At 42.8% G+C, this 25588-nt stretch overlaps 1 protein-coding gene across 1 annotated transcript in view; it reads right to left on the bottom strand.

Annotated features, from left to right (window-relative positions):
- POLD3 (DNA polymerase delta 3, accessory subunit) overlaps positions 1-21804 on the bottom strand; it is a 30221-nt gene extending 8417 nt beyond the window's left edge. The window contains exons 1-9 of the mRNA XM_054068453.1: positions 21555-21804; positions 19243-19298; positions 16645-16747; positions 14259-14298; positions 12544-12676; positions 9584-9848; positions 8171-8243; positions 5622-5784; positions 4195-4310 (exon numbers count right to left, since the gene is read on the bottom strand). Coding sequence (XP_053924428.1) covers positions 4195-4310; positions 5622-5784; positions 8171-8243; positions 9584-9848; positions 12544-12676; positions 14259-14298; positions 16645-16747; positions 19243-19298; positions 21555-21614 — 1009 coding nt within the window. The 5' untranslated portion in view covers positions 21615-21804. The remainder of the gene's footprint in view (positions 1-4194; positions 4311-5621; positions 5785-8170; positions 8244-9583; positions 9849-12543; positions 12677-14258; positions 14299-16644; positions 16748-19242; positions 19299-21554) is intronic.
- Positions 21805-25588: the final 3784 nt, after the last annotated feature.

Genomic DNA, 25588 nt, shown 5'->3' with positions numbered 1-25588 from the left:
GCTCTAAGGTGCTAACTGCTGGGACAACTGGAACTGCAGGCAAAGAGCTACGAGGAACTAAAAATTCTCAGTATTTATCACCATACTGTCCCAGCAACTGCAGGCTGAAGCATCCATATACTGCACAGCACCAAACCTACTTCACCAGACCTGTGGCCCAGGCTGGCCATATCAATTTGAAAATACTTTCTAAGAGAGCACGGGCTAAGAGGGCTGGAAAACAGCCTGGTGAAACCCCACCACCTCTGCCACGCTCGAGTAGAGGCTGCTGAAAATACTTTCACATGTAGATTCCACTGCACTTGCTTGGGGGAAATTTGGGCTTATCTTCAGCGTCCTTCAAAGAAGTTCCCTCAGCTTTTGGCAGGCAGAAGGCACCTTCTCCCCACGTCAGAGCGTTTCGGACTGCCATCAAGCTATGTCTGCATTACTTTATTATCCTCTTCTAAGCAACGCAGCCCTCTGACATGTGATAACTCCTGAGTCAACCTCTAGCTGCTGCCCACAGTTTACTCAACAGCAACAGCTGCATGAAATGGATACAAGTTGGGCAATTGGATGTACCAAAGATGTAAATCCTGGCTTTGTTCAGTTTGCTCTGACCCTGCCTGGAAAAACTGTGAGAAGCTTTAGTGCTTATGCTGCGGCTCTCCGAAACCCATAGAGTTTGTAGGTTACAGTGCCACTGAAATCACCCTCCAAAGTGGCTGTAAAACACTTGTCAACACTGTGAAATGCTGCCTGTGTTAGTATAGCTCAAGCTGCCAAAACCTCCTGTCCTCTGTGGACACACTTGTGTAGTTTATTCTGGCACTGGAAGCAAAACAACCTGCGGTGACTAAGGCACCCTCGCACCAATATAACTTTTTAATGAAAAATCATTTAAATGGAGAGGATTGTGCCTTATACTCTCTCTATTTTCAACTTGGTACAATGTGCTGACGCTCATGTAAGAAGAGCTTATTTTGGGCTAATTTCAGTACATTAAGAGCAAACTAATACAGAAAATGCAAAAGACTTACCTTGACATAAGAGCGCACATACAGTGCTTTGCATCAGTCCTATGGACCTAGTTTCAAACCCACAAAATGTCGCTAAGTCTGCCTGAAAAAAGGGCAGTGGTTTTACAAGCAGCTACACAGGTGGAGCCCTGTCTGAATGCCATTCAATCACAGCAATGGCTGTGGACAAGCGTCCCCTTGTATCTGCAGCTGCACCCGCAGGGAAGTTTAGCACCCCTGTCCGAGGCTGCACCTCCTTGAGCTACGCAGAGCAGCCTGTGCAAGTACTTCCTTGATTGCTTCAAGCGGAGGTCAGCCAGCTTAGCGTGGTATGTTAGCAAAAGCAGCAGCTAGACTGTTAACCTTCGATACCTGTCCTGGTGGTACAGCTTCCCATATTGCGTTTTGCATATGTAAACCTCACCCCTTGATCATATGTGGGTGAATGACGCAGGTGGCAGATGAACTGTGCCCTGCGTGGCAGTGATTTCCAAATGCTGTGCAGCATATGGTGCCTTCCTCCCTGCTCCCACAGGGATGCAGCATGGACAATGTCACTCCAGGCCCCATTTTGCTCATTGATACTGCTGAATAAAAACTGCCCCTGCTCTCTGGAGCAACCTGTTTCCAACCTTTCCACGGATAAATGCTCTCAAAGCCCAGCTGCTGTACCATTTTCTTTTTATTCATTTTATCCGACTTTCATTCCTATGCTTGAATACTGAACATAATGTTACCAATTTGGATCCAGTATGAGTATTTCAAAGAATTCAAATCTATCTTCTTTCATCTACTTGGGCTTAGAAGGGCAAGCAGCAGAACCCAACAGCTGAACACAGGCTTAATCAGGCTGGTTTAAACAGCCATTTGCTTCAAAAGGAAGAACAGAGAAGATTCTAACCTTCCCCTTTTGAAATGGGGAATAGTAATAAGCTAATCTAAGTAATACACAAATTTGTATCCACAAGCTATAATTTGCATAAATTTACAATTCTAATACACAACACAAAGCGGATTCTCAACGTAATGGAAAGAACAAAGAGGACTAGATGCAGGAGGAAAAATGGCAATGTCAAGAAAATGTTTCAAATAGAAATTCAAACTTTCTGCATACATCTCCAGCAGGTTAAGTAGAAGCAAACCAAAACCCGACCCTTCCCCACAGACCAATGGGTAGGTAGCATTATTTGTGTTATTTTTAATGTCTAAAGCTACCGAGAAAGAAGTTAAGAAGACAACCACTCCCCTCCCCAACCTGAATGGCAGATCAGAACTGTGGTTTCTAATTGCAAATCCAGTTAACTGCACTTAAGAACACAAATAAAACAAGGGAGGACAATTAAATAGACCTATTGCATGCACTGAGGTAGGAGTACACGCCTAGCCTCTGGACCAGACGTTGGAATAAAGAGAAACACATAGAACCACATTCAAAGGCATTAACTATTATGGTAAGGTAATACAGGCATTCATCAAGAGACCAGAGTACTCTAAAATTCAAACCTCAAAGTGAGCATGCAGCAAGGAGTTTGCAATACTCTCTATAGAAAGTGCACCTCAATTTATGACAACCTCCTTTATGACCGCATTTCTTTTAGTTTCAGGACATGAAAAGAGTTACAACATAAACAGATAAGGAAAGAAAACTGTGGTCACCTCTCAGCTTGCTGTGTGCTCTGTGCACTGTCATGAACACAGGAAGCTGGGGGTGCCCAACTCACGTCACCGCAAGGAAGACTGAACCAACAAGCCTTCACGCTTCAAGAAGCAGCCTTTCCACACAGCCCTACCGTGCTTGAAACACAGGGCTCATTTCTGCCTGCTCTTGTTAGCAAAGAAAGGATGAACTGAGAGAATACAGCCCAGCAAGGAGCGGCACTTCAAGTGGCTGATTTCAGTCTTCCCTCTTCAGGGCTAAACAACGCAGCCTGTCAGTAGGCTGAGTGATGAGTAAATGGAAAGACCAGATAATAGGTTACAAACATTTAAAGAAATATATGCCCGCACTCTATGGTATTTAAATTTTTTTAAGGCCAAACAAGGAGCTGAACACAGTAACGTGATGAAATTAAGGCTGACCATGAAGAACAGCTTCCCGAGAGATTTATCATCCTGTGGAATAATCTGAGCAGAAGTGATAGATGCCCGATGACAGATCACTTGAAATTATGCTGGGCAAAACAGAAACCATGAACATAGGCCTAAGGTGGCACAATAACTTCTAATATCCAAAAGTATTCATCCCTCTAACTTGTATTACAGATTCTCTTCATTTCACAGTTGTTTCTCACGTATTAGCCGTACTACATAAAAGCAAACAGCTTCAGTTCTCCTGTTGGGAGTCCACCTCTTCACTAATACAACCTATTTGCTGTTTCACCTTTTTTTACTGGAGCTATACACCGAACTGATGGTTTCAATTATTTGTCCATAATGATCCCCAAATTCTTTTCCTGATCAGCTTGTTGGATGACTGTTCTGTTTAGCACATACTCCCTAGCTCGATCCCAACTTATTTTCCAGTTATCTATATTGAACGGCATTTGTCACCTCAATTATCCAAATTCTTTGGAATCCAGCCCTGCTGTTCCTCATTATAAACCTGAATCTTGCGATGTTCTGGGCACTCTACTCCTATCAAAGCCAACAGCCACTGAGGAGACGCAGAGTCGCATCGGATATGGCTCAACTGTTTTGCCTCCAGTTTCTCTATTATCTTCTATTTTAAATTATTTTGGAAGTCTTACTTCCAATGCTGTCTTCCAAATTATTTCTATAAACAGACAGACGAAAGATACTAAAAATGACCCTGGGAGTGGGGGAGGTCACTTAGTGAGTGTTTACTCACCAAATAAACTGGTTATGACCAGTCCTACAATTCTGGAAAGCGTGCTATCTGTCACAGGAGATTTGAGAACCTCCTTCCCACACGTCAGTGTGACTGGCAGCACACTTGGTGAAGAGACAGCCAGATCTGAGCTAAGCTGAAACAAAGACTGAATGACTGAGGCATTTCAACTGTATGCCCAAGTGCTTGCACCACAAGATAAACAGAAAGCTCAAGCTACAGCCATTTGCACGGTCTTTAGCCCTCTAAACTATCCTCTCAATAGTTGACCAACAGACTTGGATAGTAATAGTGTCAAAATCAGGCCCCTGAACTAACATGTCTGGTTGTTTACACATCTTTTACCTTCCTCGTCACTGCTGTCAGACTGCAGTTGTTTGATTCGCTTCCTCTTCATTTTCTTTTTATTTTCAGAATCTCTTTCTTCCTCATTATCTGACTTGTCCACTTTCTTCGTTTTACTGCCACAAAAAGAAAATGAAGGAGTGGACACATGTTATCCCTTGTGCGAGCATGAAAGCATCAGGCATGTTTAGGCAAGCATACTCCTGAGAAAATACTGATAGTAAGGAAGACAAATATCTCTGTAGCTCTTAAAAACACATGAGCATCACATATGCTAAAGTATTCTCACATATAAAATCAAGCACAGGTGGACGAGCATTTTCAAGCCTCTCATCTTTACCCATGTCCAGCTCTCCAAAACAAGGAGGATTTCTTTAGCCCCTCTGCAGTTCAACTGCTGCTCAGTACCTCACCTAGCTTGGCCACAGCAACCTGGCAAGAGTGTGTTTCTGATTTTGTCTCTATAGCTCAGGCTCCCAAACACTGATGTCCCCACCAGCATCGCTCAGAAGCTCTTTTGACAGAGTGCTTGCCACTGACTGACTATGAGGTAGTGTCTCAGAATCCTGGAGCCATTTTTAAAGACTACTGGAAAAATAAAATAGCTTCTTTCTTTTTAATGTTGGCGAGACGTGTCAGACTAACAAGCCTGGAGGCTAAAGGCCCACGTATCCTCATAGAGCTGGTACAGCCCAAGTGGCCTTCCCAACACCACACTGCCAACATGCAGTTTCCTGGCCCTTGGCTTTTCGAGTAAGACGATCAATAAGAAGGCCAGTTAGCATTACTGCAATGGTTGGGTGGGTGGTGTGCTTACCAATTTAGTTAGAACCAGATTGAGACCACCAATTAATTACTCATAGGCCACCAGAGAGTCATCAGACTGTAATGATTTTTTGTCTCTGTCAGTTTGGGTTGGATTAAACACAAAGAACTGAACTTAAACTTTAACTTGGAGCCTCAGCCCAAAGTAAACCAGCAACATTGAAAGCAGCAGTACATTAGCTATGGAAATCAACAAGCAGAACTTTGTGTGCTGGAAGCTGAATACATATAATCTTGGGAATATACTACCTTCCCTGCAGTACAGGTGTTCCTGCCAGCCCCCACAGATCGCTTGCGGGGTCTGTACTAAGTGTGCTCACAGCGTGAGGTTGTCTCATGGAAAGCCACCCCCTCCCATTGAAGACTACCTGGACTGTGTCCCTTCCCATTTGCGATGGCACAAATAGCCCTGAGGCATCTACAGTACTAAATGGAAAAGAAATATTAGGAAAGATTTCTGAGAGAGACAATTTTAGCCAGGTTTAATGCAATTTAGTAGTTGGAAACAGGAGGTGAGCCAGCACTGTGTGACCAGGCAGCTCCATGCAGGCCATCAACAAACGTATTAACAGATTACAGACACCCTGAATGGCATAGCCCACCTTTTTTTGTCCTTTTGTTGAATTCTAGCAGACTCCGTTTTCTTCCCAGGTTTCTCTACTATGGTATTAGGTGATGACTCTGGTTCTGCTACAGGAACTGAAGGCTTGACTACTTCTTTCTCCTCCTTTGGCTGCTCAGACACAGTGTTGACTTTGAGTTTATCTGTGAGTAAACATTAAAAAAGAGCAAATATTGGGTATTCAGCACGAAGGACAACTTACAAAGGAGTCAGCTAAACAAAATGCTGTGCACTAAAAATACAGAAAACACTACAGATATAGAAGAACATTAGGGATCTAGATTGACCAAGTTGTGTCATACACGAAGAAAGGGCATGCTTAACTTTCTAGCTGATTTAGCATTTTGGTTCTGCTGTTCCTGATGGCACAGCCCAAGCCCGCTACAAGCGAAGCGTCCTGCAGCAGTTGAACTCTGCAGAAGAGGGTTAGGAGGCTGTGGCAGAAGCCCTCACAGTCACCAGGACCAAAGGCACCACAGAAGGGTTGGGAGCCCCTCTTCTGGACAGCCTGCCTTGGCATAACACCACATACATTTCTAGAGGCAGTTTATCTCTTCTAATTTAGAGTTTTAGTCAAGCAAAAAAGTGCCCAGAAACAGGAGAATCAGGACTGATGAAGAGCAATGAGTGGTGTGTGCAGTCCGCATCCTGCATGACATTAGAGCCCATCATTAGTACTTCCAGTAATGTAGCGGCTTCTTGTCTCACCCCAACTGCAATGCGATCAAGATGCAGCCTCTTTTGCCTACATAGCACCACATATGGGAACAATTCTTCAAAAGGCTTAATCTAGTACTAGAGAAGAGATAGCGTGTGGGAGTGGAGGGCAAAATTTAACATCTTGATAGGTGGTGCTGTGAGCACACCAGCACCTAATTACTGCCTGTGGGCTTCATTCAGCAGCTTTACACACGCCCCACCAGAAGAGAGGAGCAGACAAGTTAGAAACCTGTGTCATCCCAAGCACAAGATGCCCAAGCAAAGAAAATCACTCAAGAATGGGATTAACTACAATATCAATAGGAACAGGGGCTGCCGAGAGGACTCTAAAAGACTTCATGCCAACGCCTTTCTGATACTGTTTGGAAAACAGGCTGGTTGCGTCATCGAGCAAGGGAAAACATCTCATATGCAAGAATGTGAAAGACAGCTCTGTTAGTTATGATCAACAACAGAGAGCCAAAAGATCCAATTGTTAACTCAGGACATTCTGGCAACAGCAAAATCTCTGAAGCCAGGAGAGACATACAACACACAGGATGATTCCAGGAGTAAGATTTATTCCCTATCTCTTCTATACATATAATCACTTCCAGTTCTGTTTGGTTTGCCTCTTCCCTGAAGCCACCTCACAAGTTTCCTTGAAGTGCTCCCTGACAGGACTCAGCAGAGAAGTGAACCCCATCAGAAATCACAGGAATGCATCCACAAAGCTTTCTCCATCACCAGTGAGTTATTTTTATGATGCAATTTCAACTTCTGGGGTTTTCAGCGTATGAAATTTGGTCTAGGGCTTCTCTCAGATCTTAAGAATTTGAGCTAATTGTAGTAAATGTGTTTAGGCTTGTGAGACTTAGGCTGAAAGCATCTTCAGCTCCTCAGTCTCACAAAAACAGGAAGCCAAAGATGCCCAGCAGTGCTGTGTGTCGTGTGTTCAGTGCTGGAGCTGTTCTTGCGAACTCTGACAGACATCTGTGAGAACTTTGCCATTTATTGCACCCAGTAACTCTTCTTTGACTCCTTATTGTAAGGGCATCTTTGAAGAAAGACCTACAGTCCTTTCCCAACGCCTATTCAAAAGCTTCAGCGTATTTTCTTTAGACTTGTATAATTTAGGTCAGAAGGGACCTCCAGAGCCCACCCAGTCCAAACCCTTGCTCAAAGAGGAAGGTCTGCTCTCATTTTTATACTCTATTTTTTAGCTCTTCAGTTTGCAGTAAAGAAATTAACCCTAATTTTAACTATAGACTCTTCAGTGATTTGTGATGAAAATAAAGCATTATTAACACGCTCTGCCTAATAGGTTTTGGCAAACATTTTACCAATATTTTACAGCCAGAAGTAGTCACTTTAAATCAGATGTCTTCTGCACTAAAAATCCTTCCTGGGTTAGTCTGCCCAGATACGTCATTTTAATTGATCTCCATACAGCAAGTTTTTTGTCTGAAAAATTCCACTTACAACTCTTAAATTTTTGCCTTAAAAGCTGCACACAAAACATTAACCCCCCTGAGTCCAAAAGAGCAAATGAATGCTATGGAAAACAATAAGAGAGGATATAAACAAAATCCAATTAGTGGGGTGGGAAGGAGGAGTCCTGCTCCTTTCTGGTTTTGCCTCCCATCACAGCACTAGAACAAGACACCTGGTATCACTAATTTTTTTTTTACTTGCTATTGAGCTTTGGAAAAAAAAAATGATTTCCAATATAGCTCATGATTTTAAAACTTTTTTTTTTAACCTGCACAGGGCTGCTAGGCTGTGGCCACAATGGTTTCTGAAAACAGATGCATGTTATAAAGCACTTACTCATGGCAGCTTTTCCAAAGAAGTTGTTCATTATGTTGCTCTTTACTGGTGGTTTGCTGCTTACTGCAGACACCTGGAAGCAAACAGAAGAGTAACCACAGGAATTATTCAAATAACACAGTTCTCAGAATGCATAGTATTGGTTCTGGACAAGCAAAATAAAGATGTACAATTTATTGTCTAGACAGTGTCTTAGATTTCAGCATCTGTTTAGGAGAATGTGAAGATACCAGGCATTAATCTTAACCGGTCAATCCACATAAGTTACTTGCGACTCCTTAGCTAGGTCTTCAAATCTAACTTAGGTAACATTCCCATCTGATGGCTGACAGTGTTACTGAAATGAGTAGCTGGGACTTGGGTCAATTCCCAGCAAAGAACTGTTTCTTTTTGCAAACTATCAGTGCCTCAATTCACAGTAACCGACAGATGAAAGAACACAGATTGGCCAAACCATGAAGACTTTATCCAGCTACTCTGGCATGTAGACTGTTCTGCGGAGCCATCTGCGAAAAATATCGTGTTCTATTCCCATTAATATAACCACCACCAAAGTGAAAAATCACATACACACACACAGAAAAATACACTCAAGGAAGCTTGGCCTCCTAATCCCACTTACTTTCATGCAAAAACCCACAACCAGACATTTAAGTTCCCAAAACACACAGACATGCATACTTTACCAGTTCTAAATTCACTATAAAAATCAGAAAAGTCAACCAAAATGTACTCAGCTGTTATAAAAAAGCCAATCCATGCAGGGAATGTTAGCATCTTAATACCCATTTACTGGCCACATTGCTTTGAAAACAATTATACTAACTAAAATCAAAACATAACCCTATTGTGGAAAAAACAGCAGTTCAGAAGATAAACAATTTAGTCTTGCACAGGTCAAGCTCTGAAAGTTCCCTTGCAGACCAACTTTAAACACCTTGATACTTTTAAGACCGGGACTCCTCACATTTCACTTCCTGCTCAAAACAAATCCTTTTAAGCACAATGGAGAGAGCCAGATCCTCAACTGGTGGATATATCACCATAATTGAAGACAACGGAACAATTGCCTAAATAATGCAGCTATGCTGGTTTACACTCGCTAGAGATCTGGCTAAAGGAGGAATGTCAAAGCATCAAAGTTACGACAAATACACTTTTGTGTGGACAGGTCAAGAGTAGCACAACATACTCCCCCCTAAGACGACTGACAGAAGGTATGACTGCACTGTAAATACTTACAAAAGTGTGACTAAGCATTCCCAGCGGACAGCAAGTTTATCACTAGAAGCAGCAGACGAGGCTGCACTACGGCTACTTAAGATTATTTAGGTTGAGTAAGAGCAAAGCTAGAAGAGTGGTTCATTAAACCTATCAACCCAGAGGGCTGCCAAAGGGTCTGAAGAAACTTACACCTGGGGGCTCCTTAGCCTCTGCTTTAGTTTCTTTATTTGTGTCCTGGGATTTGGAAGCTGCTTTTGCTGCAAACATTCCCATGATCCCTTTGGGCTGCTGCGAGGTCTGTTTAGTGGTCGATGGACCGTGGCCGTTGACCACAGGTACGCTGACTGCATTCGTGTCACTTGGTGGCTGGGAACCAGCCTGCACAGACGTCCGTGCTTGAGAAGCTTCAGCTGCCACCCTGGGGACTGCTGCAGCACACTGAATGGCACTAAACCTGTGTGATGAAGTGAAAAGCTTAATTAGCCTTTTAACTTCTTATTTTCGCCCCTCAATTTCTTCCCCTGAAGCACCTTGCTTCTCTGGCCCCATGTTCTCTTTTTGGGGAAAAAAAAAAAAGAGCAATCTAATTTGTGCATGGGACAAGAAAGAAAGGATGGCACAGAATAAACACGATGGAGATCTCTACTGAAAAGATCAGCTGAACCTTTCAGCAAGAGCCAAACCACTCAAATACCAACCAAGCTGTTCAGATTTCATGGAGGGGAAAAGCCCATCTCCACACCAATAGTGGAGATTGAGAAGACTGCATTTTATTCCTAAATGGGTTACGCGCTCTAAAGTTTGCAGCATAAATTGTACGGTTGTCTGATGATCCAAAACATTTACAACTTTCAGATGCCTTGACAGAGTCCACTACTCCTGCAATAAGCAGCCACAATTGTACTGGACAGGTAAGTAAATCATAGCTGAAGCTAAACTGCTTAAATGGCTCAGAAGATATCCGTGACATTCAGACTTAACTATATAAAGTCATTTCCATGTAATCACTAGTAGACAGAGATACATCTCAGCTGTACAACAGTCTGAAACGTGATTGTTTGGGGATACGGAGATACAAGAAGCAAATGATGTGCTCACAGTTACAATACAATCCCCTGACAGTCTGGAATAGCAGTACCCAAAAATAACTGAACTCTACTCCCTGCTGTGCAAATCACAGGCAGGGCTTTCCAGATTTCCTACAGAAATGCCACAAAAGAGCACAGACTCACGCCTTCCAATCCACTGAATTACACTGCATATTTTCATTTGCGTAAGAAATAAACCAGTCTTCTGCCAATTAATTTCTGTGCCTCAGTATTAGTGGCTCATATGCATAGTCCACTTCTACTTGGATCAGAAACTGTAATATATTAACAAAACAACATTTCTACAGCATTTCTAGGCTGCAGCAGCAATCTCTTGACATTCAAGCCTTTAAAGGAAGGAAAGAAGACATAAAACAAAAATATGCCTACTTTCCTTTATGCTTTCAATCTGTTTTCAGCATGGTCAACACAGTGCTCTGGACAGCTTTCACCCCTAGTCAACACATACTATCAACTCTCCTGTTCACAAACAGTTTTATTACCAGTGATTATACTGACTGTGCAGCAAACACATCTAAACCTCACACATTCCAGGTGCCTGGAAAGCTAGCTTGCCTTAATGCTGCTGTGTGACTATAAATTATGGGCTTGATCCAAAATTCACTAAATAATCACTGAAAAAGCAAGCAATGCTTGGGACTACGCTCTGCAAGCAAGGAGCCGCTTCTGCTTGGAAAGCTGATGTTAGCAATATGCATTAAATCTAGTTACATATATCAGTACAACATCTAGCCACCTCCACTGTCTTCACAGCACAATAGATGCCATAAACCACAGGTGCTTGCACAGTGCTTGTGAGATGTATGGACTGAGAGGGAAGCCTAAGAAGCCAGTAGGTTCTGCTCACTCTAAACATGCACGTGTCTTTCGCAAGTACTGCAGGAATCTTGTCTCAAGTGTGAATTCAGACAGTTCACGTAGTTGACAAGGGAGAGGGAATATGGTCACTCTGAATTTAGTTCAGCCAGGTCATAAGTGAAGAAGCTGAATTTTCCATAGATTGTTTGGGAAATTCTGCTCAAAAGCCAGGCAGAGATTTACACAAAGGCTTCAGAAAGCTATTCCAGAGTCTGAATTGTCTAAACCTTCTGGATGTAGAAGTGTGAAAGGCAGACTCCTCTAGCACAGAAGTATCACCATGCAAGTGTGCCCGAGAGTAGACAGGCTGGAACAAGGCAACTACAGCCACACATCTTTATTGAAGCAGGGTTTTCTACCCCTTACCAGGGTACTGACGTTCACATTTGAAACACACTCCTTATAGGACATTATTTTCTCTGCCACTCTCTTGTCATCATTTTAAAGACAGTTAGGCACCCCCCTTCTAAAACGTATTGGTCATGGCACTGTACATCCCGATTACATCAAGCTGAAGCGGTCATGGTGGAAGAAACATAAAAATGAAATGCCACATGTGCCAGGCACTGTTCACGAGAGGAGACAATGACCACTAGAGACTGAAGTGCCTCTGAATTTTAAGACAATCTTTTTCTAGTTCAGTCATGAAGGACCCTTGTGCTGCTTGATCTGTTTTGTGCTGCCCTTACACCTCAGGCTCTCATCTTATATAGGGAGAAGGAGTCCTTGTAAGATATCTCCAGGGAGATAGATGAGGCCAGTGGATGAAAACAGAAGCCAAACCCATGTCAGTGCTCTGCTGAGGACATCACTCATGTTTTTTAAGTCTGTTTTGATTTACTATCATTGTGTGACCGAGAGTTGGATAAAAATGGTTATGATTAAGTGTGGCCTGGAAATAAGAAAAAGGTTTCTAGCCATCAGAGAAGAAAGGTACTTGGAACCGTCTGCCCGTTGGAGTAACAGAGCAAGTGAACCAACTATAAGCTGGAAATAGCTCCGTTTATGAAACAATCATACCATGTGCTGTCTGGGGATTGGTCTGGCATCACTTGGAAGATATCTTTTTCAAGCTTTCTAAAAATCCAGTAACCATCGACTTCTGCTGAAGCACGCTATGTAGCAACATCTCATTAGTCTCAAATCACACAGCATGAGAAGAAAAACCAAGACAGAACTCACTTGCTGCAGTTGTGCAGGTTTGTTTTGACAATATCATAGTCTGTGTTGTAGAGTGGCCCACTGTCCTTGAGCAAGGCTTTCTGAATGCTGTAGACATGCACACTTGCAATCGTGGCTAGTTTAGACTTCATTGCTGGATGGGGGAATGAAAAAAAGTTTTCTGTTAGCACAGCCTTTACAAAATCAGGTGGCAACTTTAAGTATCAGGTTCTACCAAGGACGGAGAAAGACTGACAGACCACTTAACAGCAAGGACCTGTTATATGTATAAAAATACTGAATTGTACCTTCCTCCAAAGCTCACTAACTGAGAATTCAAGGTAACAGACTCCCCAAGCCTGTAAAACATGTTTTCCACTATACACCCCTGGATCTTACACAAATGAATTAAGAGCAATCTTTCTGTGTTTACCTTCAAAATATCCAGTGTTTGGGATCCAGAATATCTATATGACTGCCTAAAGCTAAGAATAGAAATAAACGATGATAACTTTATCCTGCTGGAATTGCTCTCTGCCATTAAGGTAGCATCCACTGTATCAACTAGCGTCACAGTGTCTTCTCTAGTAGTCTGCTGAAATCAATGTTTTGTCTCTTCTATGCTGTTTAGACTGTCAGGGCTGTTTTTTAGGAATTCTTTGGTCATTCCTGATATTGCTCTTTCCACACAGTCCTGAGGTCTGAGACAGAGCTTCTAGGCACTGTAAAAATACACACAGTAATCATTTCTTGGGGCCAATCCTAGACTACGCAGTCCTACTCCCATTGCAAATCACAGCCTCTTCCAAATGAAAGTCATACCTTTGGCCTGTCTTCTAATATAAAAAACATGAACAACGCTTTACTCTACAGCAAAACAGAACATTACACAGCACACATAATTCAACAAACATGACAAATAGTAGTTGCACTGCTTGACAATCTACTACCCTGATGAAGATAACTTTACCTAGAAATTCACTTCAGATTTCAAAAGGAAAGTAACACAAAACTTTCAAGTAAAGTTAGATCATTGGTATGGGTATTTAAGGTCACAAATGCCACAGTATCTTCTCAAATGCCAAAGAGGTTATTTGAAAGGGATGAAGAGCCTGTAGTTGTATTACAATTGCTACTGATCAGATCTTATTAGGATCTGGGATTCCAGGCCTGCGAATATAGTAAGACAACTGACAGGACATGGAGAGCAGTTTCAGGAAGCTGTGTTACCTGTTTTGGGTTTTTTTTTTTTCATTTTTTACTGTGAAAGCAAATGTGAGAATGCTCTCATGGGAGATTTAATTAACCACCATGTCAATTTAGGCAAAGACTGCAGTGGCATTTAACCAATAAGTAGAATTATTTGCTTCAGAATCCCTGGGAGCTGGAGCTCACAATTGTTCTAAAACATCAAGACACTACACTGCTCAGGTATTGTTGCTTTAAGCAGGAGCTGCCTGTTAGTGGCAGGGAGGTGGAAAAGAATTGCTGACTAAAATGTTCAGTGTTTAAAAAAAAAAAATAAAAAAATCAGACCCAAATCACAAGTCTGTGAAGTTACACAACTGTTGGCTCAGATATTCAAAATTCTGAGAAAGAGCTAGTACAAAAAGCACACACCTGAATCCAACAGCCCAATGAGGCATTTGCGTGCAGATGGCAAGGTCTGAGTTTTACTCACTCTGCTGTTCTTTCAAAGAAAAAAGTTAAAACCACAATTTTCATGATCTGCTTACCTTCAAGTTTATCCTCTCTCACTACTGCAACCTTGTGGCACTGTAAAAAATAAATAAATGTAAATCTTAAAATTTGAAAATATTCTCTTGCACATAAAATCTGTTGAACAAGAAAGACCACAGATTATAGGTGTAGCTTTATAGCTGCACAGAACACTGCCAATGCCTTTGAACAGTCATTAGCCACCAGTTTTGAAAGCTCTGCCTTCCTACTTTTCTAATAGACTGTTTCACAGATCACTGCAACCCTAAAGTAATGTTCTGTCCTCTGTTCCTGACACCAGGAGAGGAGAGACAGATGAAACGAGAACTAAACAACTGTACAGCACAGTGGGGAAAAGCAAACTAACACAGCTGATGACCCAACTGCTAGAAATATGTCCCATTAACCCACATCACCCACGTATATTCAGATTGCCAGTAAACTTTAATGTAGCAATCCATAGCACAAACAAAGCACGAGAGAAGCAAAACACTATGAGAAATTCAGCATTAATTTAAAAGCCAGAAATTAATGTTTCTGGAAACATGCTCTACGGCCAGTCTTCAGACTGGCTCTTCTACAGACCTGCTCTATCACATTCAGCAAGCTGCGATTAATACAGAGAGTATCAAATAGACAGACTGGACAAAATCCAACCACTAATTTTGTGTTTAACTGATATCACAGACTAGCCATCAAAAGAGTAAGAGGCAAGAAAATGTAGGCAACCTGAAACGATAGACTGAGAGTCTCATTTCCTTGCTGAGGCAGATAAAAAGTTGCAAGTAAAGACTAAGCAGTCTTTAAGACACGATGAGAATTATTTGTGACAGATTTCTATTTCTAACTCCCTCAGGCAAGCTGCATCCACAGCCTTGTGGCTACACCTACTGACAGCAGACAGTACTGCAAGGTTACCAGCCAGCACAGGGTTGCATTTGAAGCACTCCCAGCCCTTTCCTACCTAAAACTGACTTGCACCAAGCGACAACCAGAAGCTACTCCAATGTCTGCATGTCTTTTGGAAGTATCTTCCAGATCTAACTTCTTTTCCTACCAGCAACGCCACACAGGGTATAACCAGAACAAACCCTGTCTTAGCTTCATCTCTGCCCCTAACAACTTAGTACAACTGCAAGGTACCTTTTTTAGCAGGCCCTACTAGCATTGCATTTAAAAAAAAGATATTTAAAAACAAGGAAAAAAAGTTACCTTAATATATTTACCTTGGTAGATCTTGTTTTAAAAATATATAAGCTGCTAAGACAGAGTTTAAAATAAACAACTTGTATCCTATGTCAGAATTCACTTTTTTACTTTAAATACATTATGGCAAATTTAAAAATAATGGAAGGTGCAGACAAACCTCTGTTCCTTCCAAAAGAAACTCCAGGGGAAAAAACTGTTAAACTCATGCTATAAATGTGACACGACCCGTACAGCTTTAAATAAATATATTTCATTATACAGGCATAATGCAACAAATAATTACCTTCAATTTCAGGCAGACGTGGAGATTTAAAGAGAATACTCCATGCATGTGAACCAGTTTATTATTTATGAAAACAGAAAAAAGGGTTTGTTGGGCTCCCACCCCCAAATCTACAACTAAAAGCCAGGACACACTGAGGAGTACTAATTCTAAAGAAAGACTGCAGATGAAAGAGATGGTTGGGTATATAAAGATACAAATAGATACCTAATAGAATGTCAAAGGCATTTAGTGTTTGTTTATTGCACTTGTCTGAGAGCAAAGGGAAACATGGACTCAATTTTCTCATCTTCTTTCAAAAACCCCTGCAGTGCCTGTCTGAAATTTTAGATGATATTCTTGAAAATCTGACAAGCAGCAACAAGAAAACATAAATACATTACAACAAGTAGTGATTCCTTTCCTTAATAAGTCAGTATTAAATACAAAATACAGTAAGTAAATTTGTTTTCTTGAATACCAGGATAAAAAAAAATCGCTTTAACAAGACAACTTCACCTATTTATTATTCTAATTGAAAGCTCTCTCCAAACACTACCCTCCACTCCACAGAAGACCCCGGGAAATGGATTAGCTGATTTCACAAGGGCCCCTCCAGACTGCTTCAGAAAATTTGCTGGCCAGTGTTAGTGGTAGGATTGATAGATGACTAGAAACAGGGTTTAAGTTAACTAAATAAAAACCGTGGTGCATTTTTCAGCACTGTATTACAAAACCATGACTAACTGGTCTTTCCTCTCCCTTGTTTGTATGCTGGGACAGTGTGCTTTATTTTGTGGAAATACAGAAGCCGTAGCACACCGTGTCTGTTCCTGGAAAAAGAGAGCAAGTTCAGCTTTTGACTGAAAGATTACAAAATAAGATGGAAAAACAAAGAGCTCACAGAGAGTTTTGAGAAATAAAACACTCACAACGTGTCCATTCTGGATGAGGTCTCCTGCTACTAAGTAGGTGACATGAAGCTGAGCTCCTGAATTCTCCTTTCGTTTCCTCTCAACATAATCATACAGCATCCTGCACAAAAGAAACCAGTGTTAATCACCTGGAACGGAAATAGCCTGGCATCACCCCTTCTGTGAAGCTCATGTAAAAAGAGCAAAGCCAGCCTGATGTGGAAACATTTCACATAAGCAGTTATTTTAACCAGCATTAAATTAATCTTACTGAGATACCTTTCCCCTCTGCCACTTTGAAGAATCTCAGTCCAACAACCATATAAACCAAAATGAAATTAATAAAAGATCTCAAAGCTTTAGTAGTTGGTTGTAGATTCTCTTACAAGCTCTGAGCAGCTTACTTCAAAGCCTCCCTTCAAGGAAGGTTGCTCCTCTTGTTACAACCCAGCATTCTGAAATACCTGAGAGAGGAACTGGTGATTTTTGGTACATAACCACATTGTCAGGTGTATATATATACAATCCCAGTCACATCCACTGACAGGGTGATCAGAAACAGGAGGAAATGACTGATGATGAGATAGAGCTGAGACTCAAGCTTTCAGCTCCTTATACCTCTGATTTATGATGACCGTCCCAGATAACCAAGCAGAGACACTACTGCACACTTCATGAGGCCAATAGCATCTTGGCTTGTATCAGAAACGGCGTGACCAGCAGGTCCAGGGAAGTTATTTTCCCTCTGTACTCGGCACTGGTGAGATCACACCTTGAGTACTGTGTTCAGTTCTGGGCCCCTTGCCACAAGAAGGATGTTGAGGCTCTGGAGCGTGTCCAGAAAAGAACAATGAAGCTGGTGAGGGGGCTGGAGAACAAGTCTTACGAGGAGCGGCTGAGAGAGCTGGGGTTGTTTAGCCTGGAGAAGAGGAGGCTGAGGGGAGAACTTATTGCTCTCTACAACTACCTGAAAGGAGGTTGTAGAGAGGAGGGAGCTGGCCTTTTCTCCCAAGTGACAGGACAAGGGGGAATGGCCTCAAGCTCCGCCAGGGAAGGTTCAGGCTGGACATAAGGAAAAAATTTTTCATGGAAAAGGTTATTGTGCACCGGCAGAGGCTGCCCAGGGAGGTGGTTGGGTCACCTTCCCTGGAGGTGTTTAAGGGACGGGTGGACGAGATGCTGAGGGGCATGGTTTAGGGAATGTTAGGAATGGTTGGACTCAATGACCCAGTGGGTCCCTTCCAACCTAGTGATTCTATGATTCTATGACACTATCTAGTAAAGATACTTGAAGATTTTTTCTGCTACGGAGACAGAGTGTAATTAGCACCCTGCACAACTCACTAAAATAATTTGCTTGTGTTATCAGGCACTTCTCCAGCTTCTAGGAGAGAGTTTTAAGCATAAAGACGATACAGGAGTTCTCATTGCCAGGTTGCTTTCAAGGGTATGAGAAGGTGCCTTCATTTCATCTGGGCCATCTTCTTCACAGCAAAAAGTTCTCTGACTCCTTCTACTTTATTGTATGACCAGAATTATCCTCAGCAGAGCTCTCCAGTCTGGTCTACAGCATCACCTGAAGCACAGTTTTACTAAATTGTTCACACACATACAGAGGAAAGAGACCAAACAATCTCTTCATCACAGTAGATGCCTGAGCTGCTATTCTAGTTGTTTATACAAGACAGGTGAAGCTGGGCTCAGTATACTGCAGACGAGTATGCTGCAAATACCCCTTTAGGTCTAAGCTATAGCCAGAAACAAGAACAGAAAAGATTTGTATTATAGGACTTGACACTCTTAAGCATAAGATTTGAAGGTTGCATAACTTCACCTTGCTGTGTAGCCTCAGAATCCTTGAGAGCTCATTCTTTGTTTTACAGGATATTTAAAAGGTTACAGTAATTTTTATTCTTTGGAATACACCAAGACAAGATTACACTTATGCCGGCTTTGGAGAAGCAAAACCATTCTGACATCACAGCTGACTTCCCCATCCTTCAAACATTTACCTGTACCTATTGAGTCTAATAAGCAGATATTTGTAATGGTTTGCGCCCTACGCAGCAGGGTGATGAGAGCGGATGATCATTTGCCATACATGAGGTGCAATCACTATCAGTGCTGTTATATATTTATATATATATAACATATCATATATATATATATATCATATAACATATATATATAACATATATATATATCCTAAGCTAGGATATGCAGTGGCAGATTCTCACAGAGTCTCTGTTTGCAGGACTGGAGCCAAATTCAGAAAACACATCTGCTTCTCAGGATGAAACGAGCTACATACATTTCTGTAGTAATATAATGCTAAAACGTCTATTCTGACCAAACTATTTATGATAGGAAGCAGCATATGGTGCCCAGCTGAGGCGTTGCTCTCTAAAGCATGACTCCCGGCAAGTCAAGGCAAGATCTGCTTACAGGAGGAGTAAGGCATGTTAAATAACACAACAAGCTGTACCTGAGAAGACACAACAGGACTTTGAAATGTTTCCAGAGAGATCATTTTAATACATTAACAACAATAATAAAAACAGTGATTAACAAGGTTTTGCCACAAAACAAAAAGGTGTGAGATGCACTAATACTTACTGTTTAGCCTGATTGACGTGAACTCCCAGGGTAAAGCTTAGCCATTTGTATGTTACCTGAACAAGAAAAAAAGCATACTTTAGTAAGAAAATCTCTCTTGATTTGCTAAACCTGCCATCCTTTATCTGTTTCACGGGCAAATCACTCTTTAGACCGCAGGCCTCTAAGAAACCCATAGCAAAACCTCTTAGAAGTGAGAGCACATGGCCACCCACCCACCTGTACATTAATGAGTAGACTGAATGCCTAAGAGACAAACAAACTACCCTAAAAGGTGTGGTTTTGTGAACACCTTGAAATGCCATCACATAAATCAAAGCCCTTCAAAATGCCTGCACTGCTTAGCTCCACGATGGAGAAAAAAAAATAGAGCACAATTTTTAATTGTAAGAAGCTTGTATTGCTCTCCCAGACAACCACTGAGGATTTAAGGGATTTCTGACACCTTCACCTCTCACCGGACACAAGGATCTCTAGCTGCATCATAAGGCTGACAGCACTGTGTGCCAAGTTGCAGATCTAAATCCAGCCCTGCCACCTACTTGCTGTATTATTTAGGCAAGGCGTGTCTTTCATACTCGTTTCTCTTCCTGCTCTGCCTTTTTAAACTAATCCTCAGGCTAGGACCTCTCCTGTCTCAAACACAACAGCTAAATTAAATTCTTATTAGTCTAGCTGTTTACTGAAACAAACTATAATGACACAGTTCATGTTAATACAACTGCTTTGACAGACAAGATGCACCAACTTTACTGTATCACTTTCTAGGCAAAAATATTCCTCTTGAAGGAAACACAAACACTTACTGTTTTTCTGAACCGTCCTAAAAAAAGCAAGGCTTCAAGTGGCTACAGATGATAATTAGTAATTTCACTTTTAAGTTGAAATAGTGTTCCAGATTGCCTCAGCCTCTCACGGAAAGTGAGAGTGCTTAGGGACATGGTTTAAGGGAGTGTTAGGAATGGTTGGACTCGATGATCCAGTGGGTCCTTTCCAACCTGGTGATTCTATGATTCTATGAAATAAACACTGCTTCGTATGCTTTTGTACACGTCATTTATACCTTGAGCTAAAACACTGCTGCCACTACAGTGGGGTTCTTTTTCCAGAGGGAAAAAAGCTCACCAAATAGGGAGCATAAGGAATTTAGGGACAGCTGCTTTTGTTGTGATATAAACAGTGTCATTACCAATTCTCTTCAGAGACATTAGATTAATTTAAAGTCATAGAATCATAGAATCACCAGGTTGGATAAGACCTCTTGATTCATCAAGTCAAACCATTCCTGTCTGCCACTAAACCATGTCCCTGTGCACGTCATCTACCCGTCTTTTAAACACCCCCAGGGATGGTGACTCAACCACCTCCCTGGGGAGCCTCTGCCAGTACTCAATGACCCTTTCTATGAAAATTTTTTTCCTGATATCAAGTCTGAAGCTCCCTTGACACAGCTTGAGGCCATTATCCCTTGTCCTGTCCCCTGCCACTTGGGAGAAGAGGCCAGCACCCTCCCCTCTACAACCTCCTTTCAGGTAGTTGTAGAGAGCAATAAGGTTTCCCCTCCGTCTCTTTTTCTGTAGGACTTGTTCTCCAGCCCCTTTACCAGCTTCGCTGCTCTTCTGTGGACACGCTCCAGAGCCTCAACATCCTTCTTGTAGTGAGAGGCCCAGAACTGAACACAGTCAAAGGGGGCGGGGGAAATCCTAACAAGAAAAGCACCCAACCCTAACCTGTTAGAAGCCTGTATTAACCGTATATTGCCACCTGTGGAAACGCAAACACTGTAAACATAGACAGGGACTGCATGTAACACCCCTAAAACTTGCGAAAACAGCCCTGAGAGACAGGGCAGCTGCAGAAGCCTCCTTTCTTCTGCGCCTGCCAGGAGAGGCTGAGCACCCACACTTATCCCGCAGGAGAGTGTCGGCCGGGGGCACGGGCTCTGCCTCACCTTCACTGGCACTGGCTGCCCAGGGAAGGTGTGGATAACCCTCCTTGGAGGTGCTAAGGGCCAGGCTGGCGGGGCCTTGAGCAGCCTGGTCCGCTGGGAGGTGTTCCTGCCCATGGCAGGGGGTGGAAATGGATGGGCTTTAAGTTCCCTTCCAACCCAAACCATTGGATGATTCCGACATCGAAAGGGAAGCAGCTGCTCCCAGCGGGTCTGGGCTGCTCGAATCGGCGGGGAGGAGGGAGTTCCTGCACCGGGGCCGCCCCAGGCCCTGGCACTGTCCTTCCTCGACTTTGGGGCCCAAGCGCGCAGCCCGCGTGTACCCCCCCCCCCCCCCCCGCGCAGCCCCGCTGTCGGGACTCACGATGCGGTTCTGGTCGGTGACGAACTCGTCGATGTTCTCGAGGTAGAGCTCGTCCTCCATGGCGGGGCGGGGTGGAGGGGGGGCGGGCGCCTTCCCGCGCACATCAGAGCCACCCGCCCGCCGCCATGGCAACGCACCAGCACGCGACGACGGCGGCCGCGCGGGGACAAACGCAGCACGCGAAGTTGGGAGTAAGGGGAGGAGGTGGCGGCGGCGGCGGCGCTGCGTAGGCCCCGTGTCCGCCCGCTCCGCAAGGGCCACGCCCCCCCTTGGTCACGCCCCCTCCGTTTGGCCCACCCCAAGCTTGGCATGGCCACGCCCCTGTCTGACGTGCGCTCCCGCCTGGCCACTCCCTCCGGAGCCGGAGACCCACGTTGCCCTCTCTGTCGTTCCTACGTCCTTGTGCCGTCCCCTGATAAACCCGTGGCCCCTTGCTGATACCGAAAATGCCGGCAAATACACTCTCTGACACGTGTTTTGGAGTGTTAGAAAGCAAGAGCCCTCTATCAAGGCTGGGTACTGTGCGGGAGTGATCATCGATGCTGTGTAGACAGACAAGAGCTGGGACAGAATGGATTTCCCGCTCAAATGCGTTTGTATAAATTTTCCCAGAAATCTTATGCCTATTCTATTACTTCCCAAGGACTAATTTTTATGTTATTACGAACTTCACGACACTCAAAACTCCTCCTGATTTGAAGCTTTGGAGCCAGCTCTGTCTGACCTTGCGTGTGGGACGGGGAAAGGCAGAGCTGATTACAGAAGGAGAGACAACTGTTCAGCGCAGGTCAGGCTTCACACAAGAAGTTATCATCTCCAAAGAACAAGCAATGTCTGGAAAAACACTGGAAAAAAACATGTTGTCAGAGGGACTTTCTGTCAAACTTTCAAAAAATACAGTTACTTAGATGAAACTTAACTCTGCTTGTGAGAAACACTCATTCACTGGTAAAATATTGAAAAGGAAAAAGTCTTCAAAATCGAGACAATATTTTTATTTTATAATTCAGCACTGAATCGGATGCCCTTCTGAAAAAGGCATGACATCTTCTGACTCGCGGAGTGACGACACCAAACGCAGAGTTAGGTGCACGTATGCAGCTGTCTGTAGGGCTCAAGGGGGATCTTTCCTCCGAGCTTGCACACCATGTGTCAAAGCCGGTATGTCTTTATTGTGCCATGTTATACATATGCATGGCGCTAACATACACAGTCATGACTTTTCCAAGAAGTAAGTACGGTTAGTAAGATTACTCCCTGGACCTCATTATCATAGTAAGATTAATTCCAGGACCTCATTATCATAGATCTCCTCCTCTCAGTGCCTGCATATTTTCCCATGGTAGTGGTCGATGGGCTCTTTGGGGCTGAAGGCAGGCAGTCTTCTTCATGTTGAACTTTTCACCTTTCCTACTTGCGCATACTCTTAGAGAGCCTAGGCCGTCTTTAGACCCTATCTGGCCCAGCTGGTGGTCCTTCCTATGACCGTTGTACCAGTCCTTGTTATTTGCCTTCAACCAGATACAGTCACCGCCCTGTTAAAAAAACTTTGTGTCAGAATTGTATATTTTAGTTAATTCAAACATAACTTTTAACAAATGATTCCTTCTTTCACTTAAAAAAGCAGTGGGTATATGTACTAGTTTTAGACAAAGAAGCATATAAATCTTCAAAGAATGCTCATTATTGTTTGGAGATTCCGACCATGTCTGGAGACTTCCTTCAGTTATCTCTTGACCTAAGACAACTACATCTTACAAGGCAACTAAGCATATCGATAAATTTTCACAGCCCTAAGACAGGTTATCTCTTGACCTAAAACAATTACATCTTGCTAGGCAACTAAGCATCATGTCTGGAGATTGTCTGCATATTATCTCTTGATACAAAACAGATTTATATGACAAGGTAATTAAATGTACAAACCAGCTGCAGCAAAACTTGTCAATTAATTCTCACATACTTTAGCTTGAATAAAAAGTATTCAATTTTTTGTAATAGTAATTACTTCTTGTATCAATACCATCCTTTCACATATCCTTACAGTGTCCCCAACCCCTAACAGCCCCACACTATCCCCTCACAGCCCCTTGGCCTCATGTCATCCCCTCCTGCATCCCTATTCTGACCCCTCATATCCCCACACCATCCTCTCACAGACCCACAATCCCATGCAATCTCCTTGAAACAAGAAGTAGATACTATTATAATGGATTTTTTTTTAATTTAAGCTAAAGTAGAATTAAGTTTCACCTAAGTAATGGTATTTTTTGAAAGACAGAATGTCCCCTGATGGCATGGTTTCTTTCAAACAGTGTTTTTCCAGATGCGGTTCATTCTTTGGAGATGATAATGTTTTGTGTGAAGTATGATCTGTGCTGAACAGTTGTCTCCCCTTCTGTAATCACCTCTGTTTGCAGCCTTTCCCTGTCTCAAATGCAAGGTCAGGCAGAGCTAGCTCCAAAACTTCACATTAGCAAGAGGTTTGACTGTTGTGAAGTTCATAATAACATTAGAATTAGTCCTTGGAAAATAATAGAATAGGTTTCCGGATAAATTTATACATGTGCATGTGAGTGGGAAATGTATTCTGTAGCTCTTGTCTCACTGCACACGATTGATGGAGATCACTCCCTCCTGTTGCCCAGGCCTGCGTTAAAGGGTGCTTGCTTTCTAAAACTTCAAAATCCATCTTAGAGAGTTCATTTGCCAGTGGTTTCAGTATCACCCTCACATGTCCCTGCACCATCCCCTCACAGAGTCCACAGAGCCATGGCATCCTCTCATGGCCCCCAGGCCATTCCCTCATGGCCCCATGGCCCCACACTGTCCCCTCACACGTCCTTACACCTTGCCCTGACAGTCCCACAGCCACACGCCATCCCCTCACACGTCCCCACGCGGTCCCTGTGCAGTTTTTACTAAATATAATACTACTCTATGCAGTTGTTTTAATGTTAATAACAAATACTGGAACAGGAAATTCCTAATCTTTGGTTCCCCATCTCTAACTCTTAATTCCATCCCATTTGTGTCCTGTTTTTAATACAGCTTCACAGCAAGTAGATTTCTTCATTGATATATCGATATTGTTTTATAAGTACTTCTCCAAGTTAATTTAAAATCTGATAACATATGAGGTGGTTTGGTGTGTGTTAGGCAGGTTCTTTCAGAGTGGATTATACTACATTTTGTTTACCATGTTTCTTATTACCTGTTCTGGCTGGTTTTCAGTGTGGTCCCGTGTGGTGGCTGGCTGGATCTGAGAGATCTTTATCAGCTTGTTTTAGCTCAATGAATTGCTTTTTTTTTCCCATGTACCATCTAGTTAGGTTAGCAAAATGTTGCCTACAAATTGAGCGTAGGATTTAAATGGTTGGGAATTGTCTATAATGTATGAAACTACCCTGAGCCAATTTCATAGGTCTCTCCCTTCACTGGGAAAATAAAACAGTTACGGCAGGAACCTGCTCCTTTGTCACTGCATGCAGGTGGCTTTGTTTTACTGACAGTTAGGTATAAACAACATAAAAGAAATAAGTTCTTAGTGTCTAACACTGCCACAGTATCAGTTTCTGTAGGAGAGAATTGATGCGTGTTTCCTCTGCGCTCTGCATTTTCAGGTGGGCTGCAGTGCTGAGATGAAAAATGTGCATTTAGGGTCAGAAGTGAGTTCCTGTGACAGGGATATGACTGAAATGTTACCCTTATGAACATATAGGTGTTTTCCTGATTTATATATTATCGTTACGATTTCAGGAAACTGAGAGGTCCACATGGAGTGCCATGGCTTACAGGCTGAACCACTTGTCCGGAGAATTCCAGATGAAACTCCTGAAATAGCAGATACAAAGGGATACAAAGAGACCTGGAGTGAGTTACGAGATTTCCCTGACATTGTACATCATGTCAGGATGGAGGAAGAGAAATAGAACCAAGGTTTGCTGATCCCATTTGTGACTTCATACTCTGAATGCATTTATTCCCATGCAGTTATTGTAGTCATTGGCTGCAGTAAGCTTGAGAAGGGGGCA

This window comes from Cuculus canorus, chromosome 1, assembly GCF_017976375.1.
Source record: "Cuculus canorus isolate bCucCan1 chromosome 1, bCucCan1.pri, whole genome shotgun sequence".
NCBI classification, from domain to species: domain Eukaryota; kingdom Metazoa; phylum Chordata; class Aves; order Cuculiformes; family Cuculidae; genus Cuculus; species Cuculus canorus.
The sequence above is the reverse complement of the archived record's forward strand: the minus strand, read 5'-3'. Positions and strand labels throughout refer to the sequence as shown.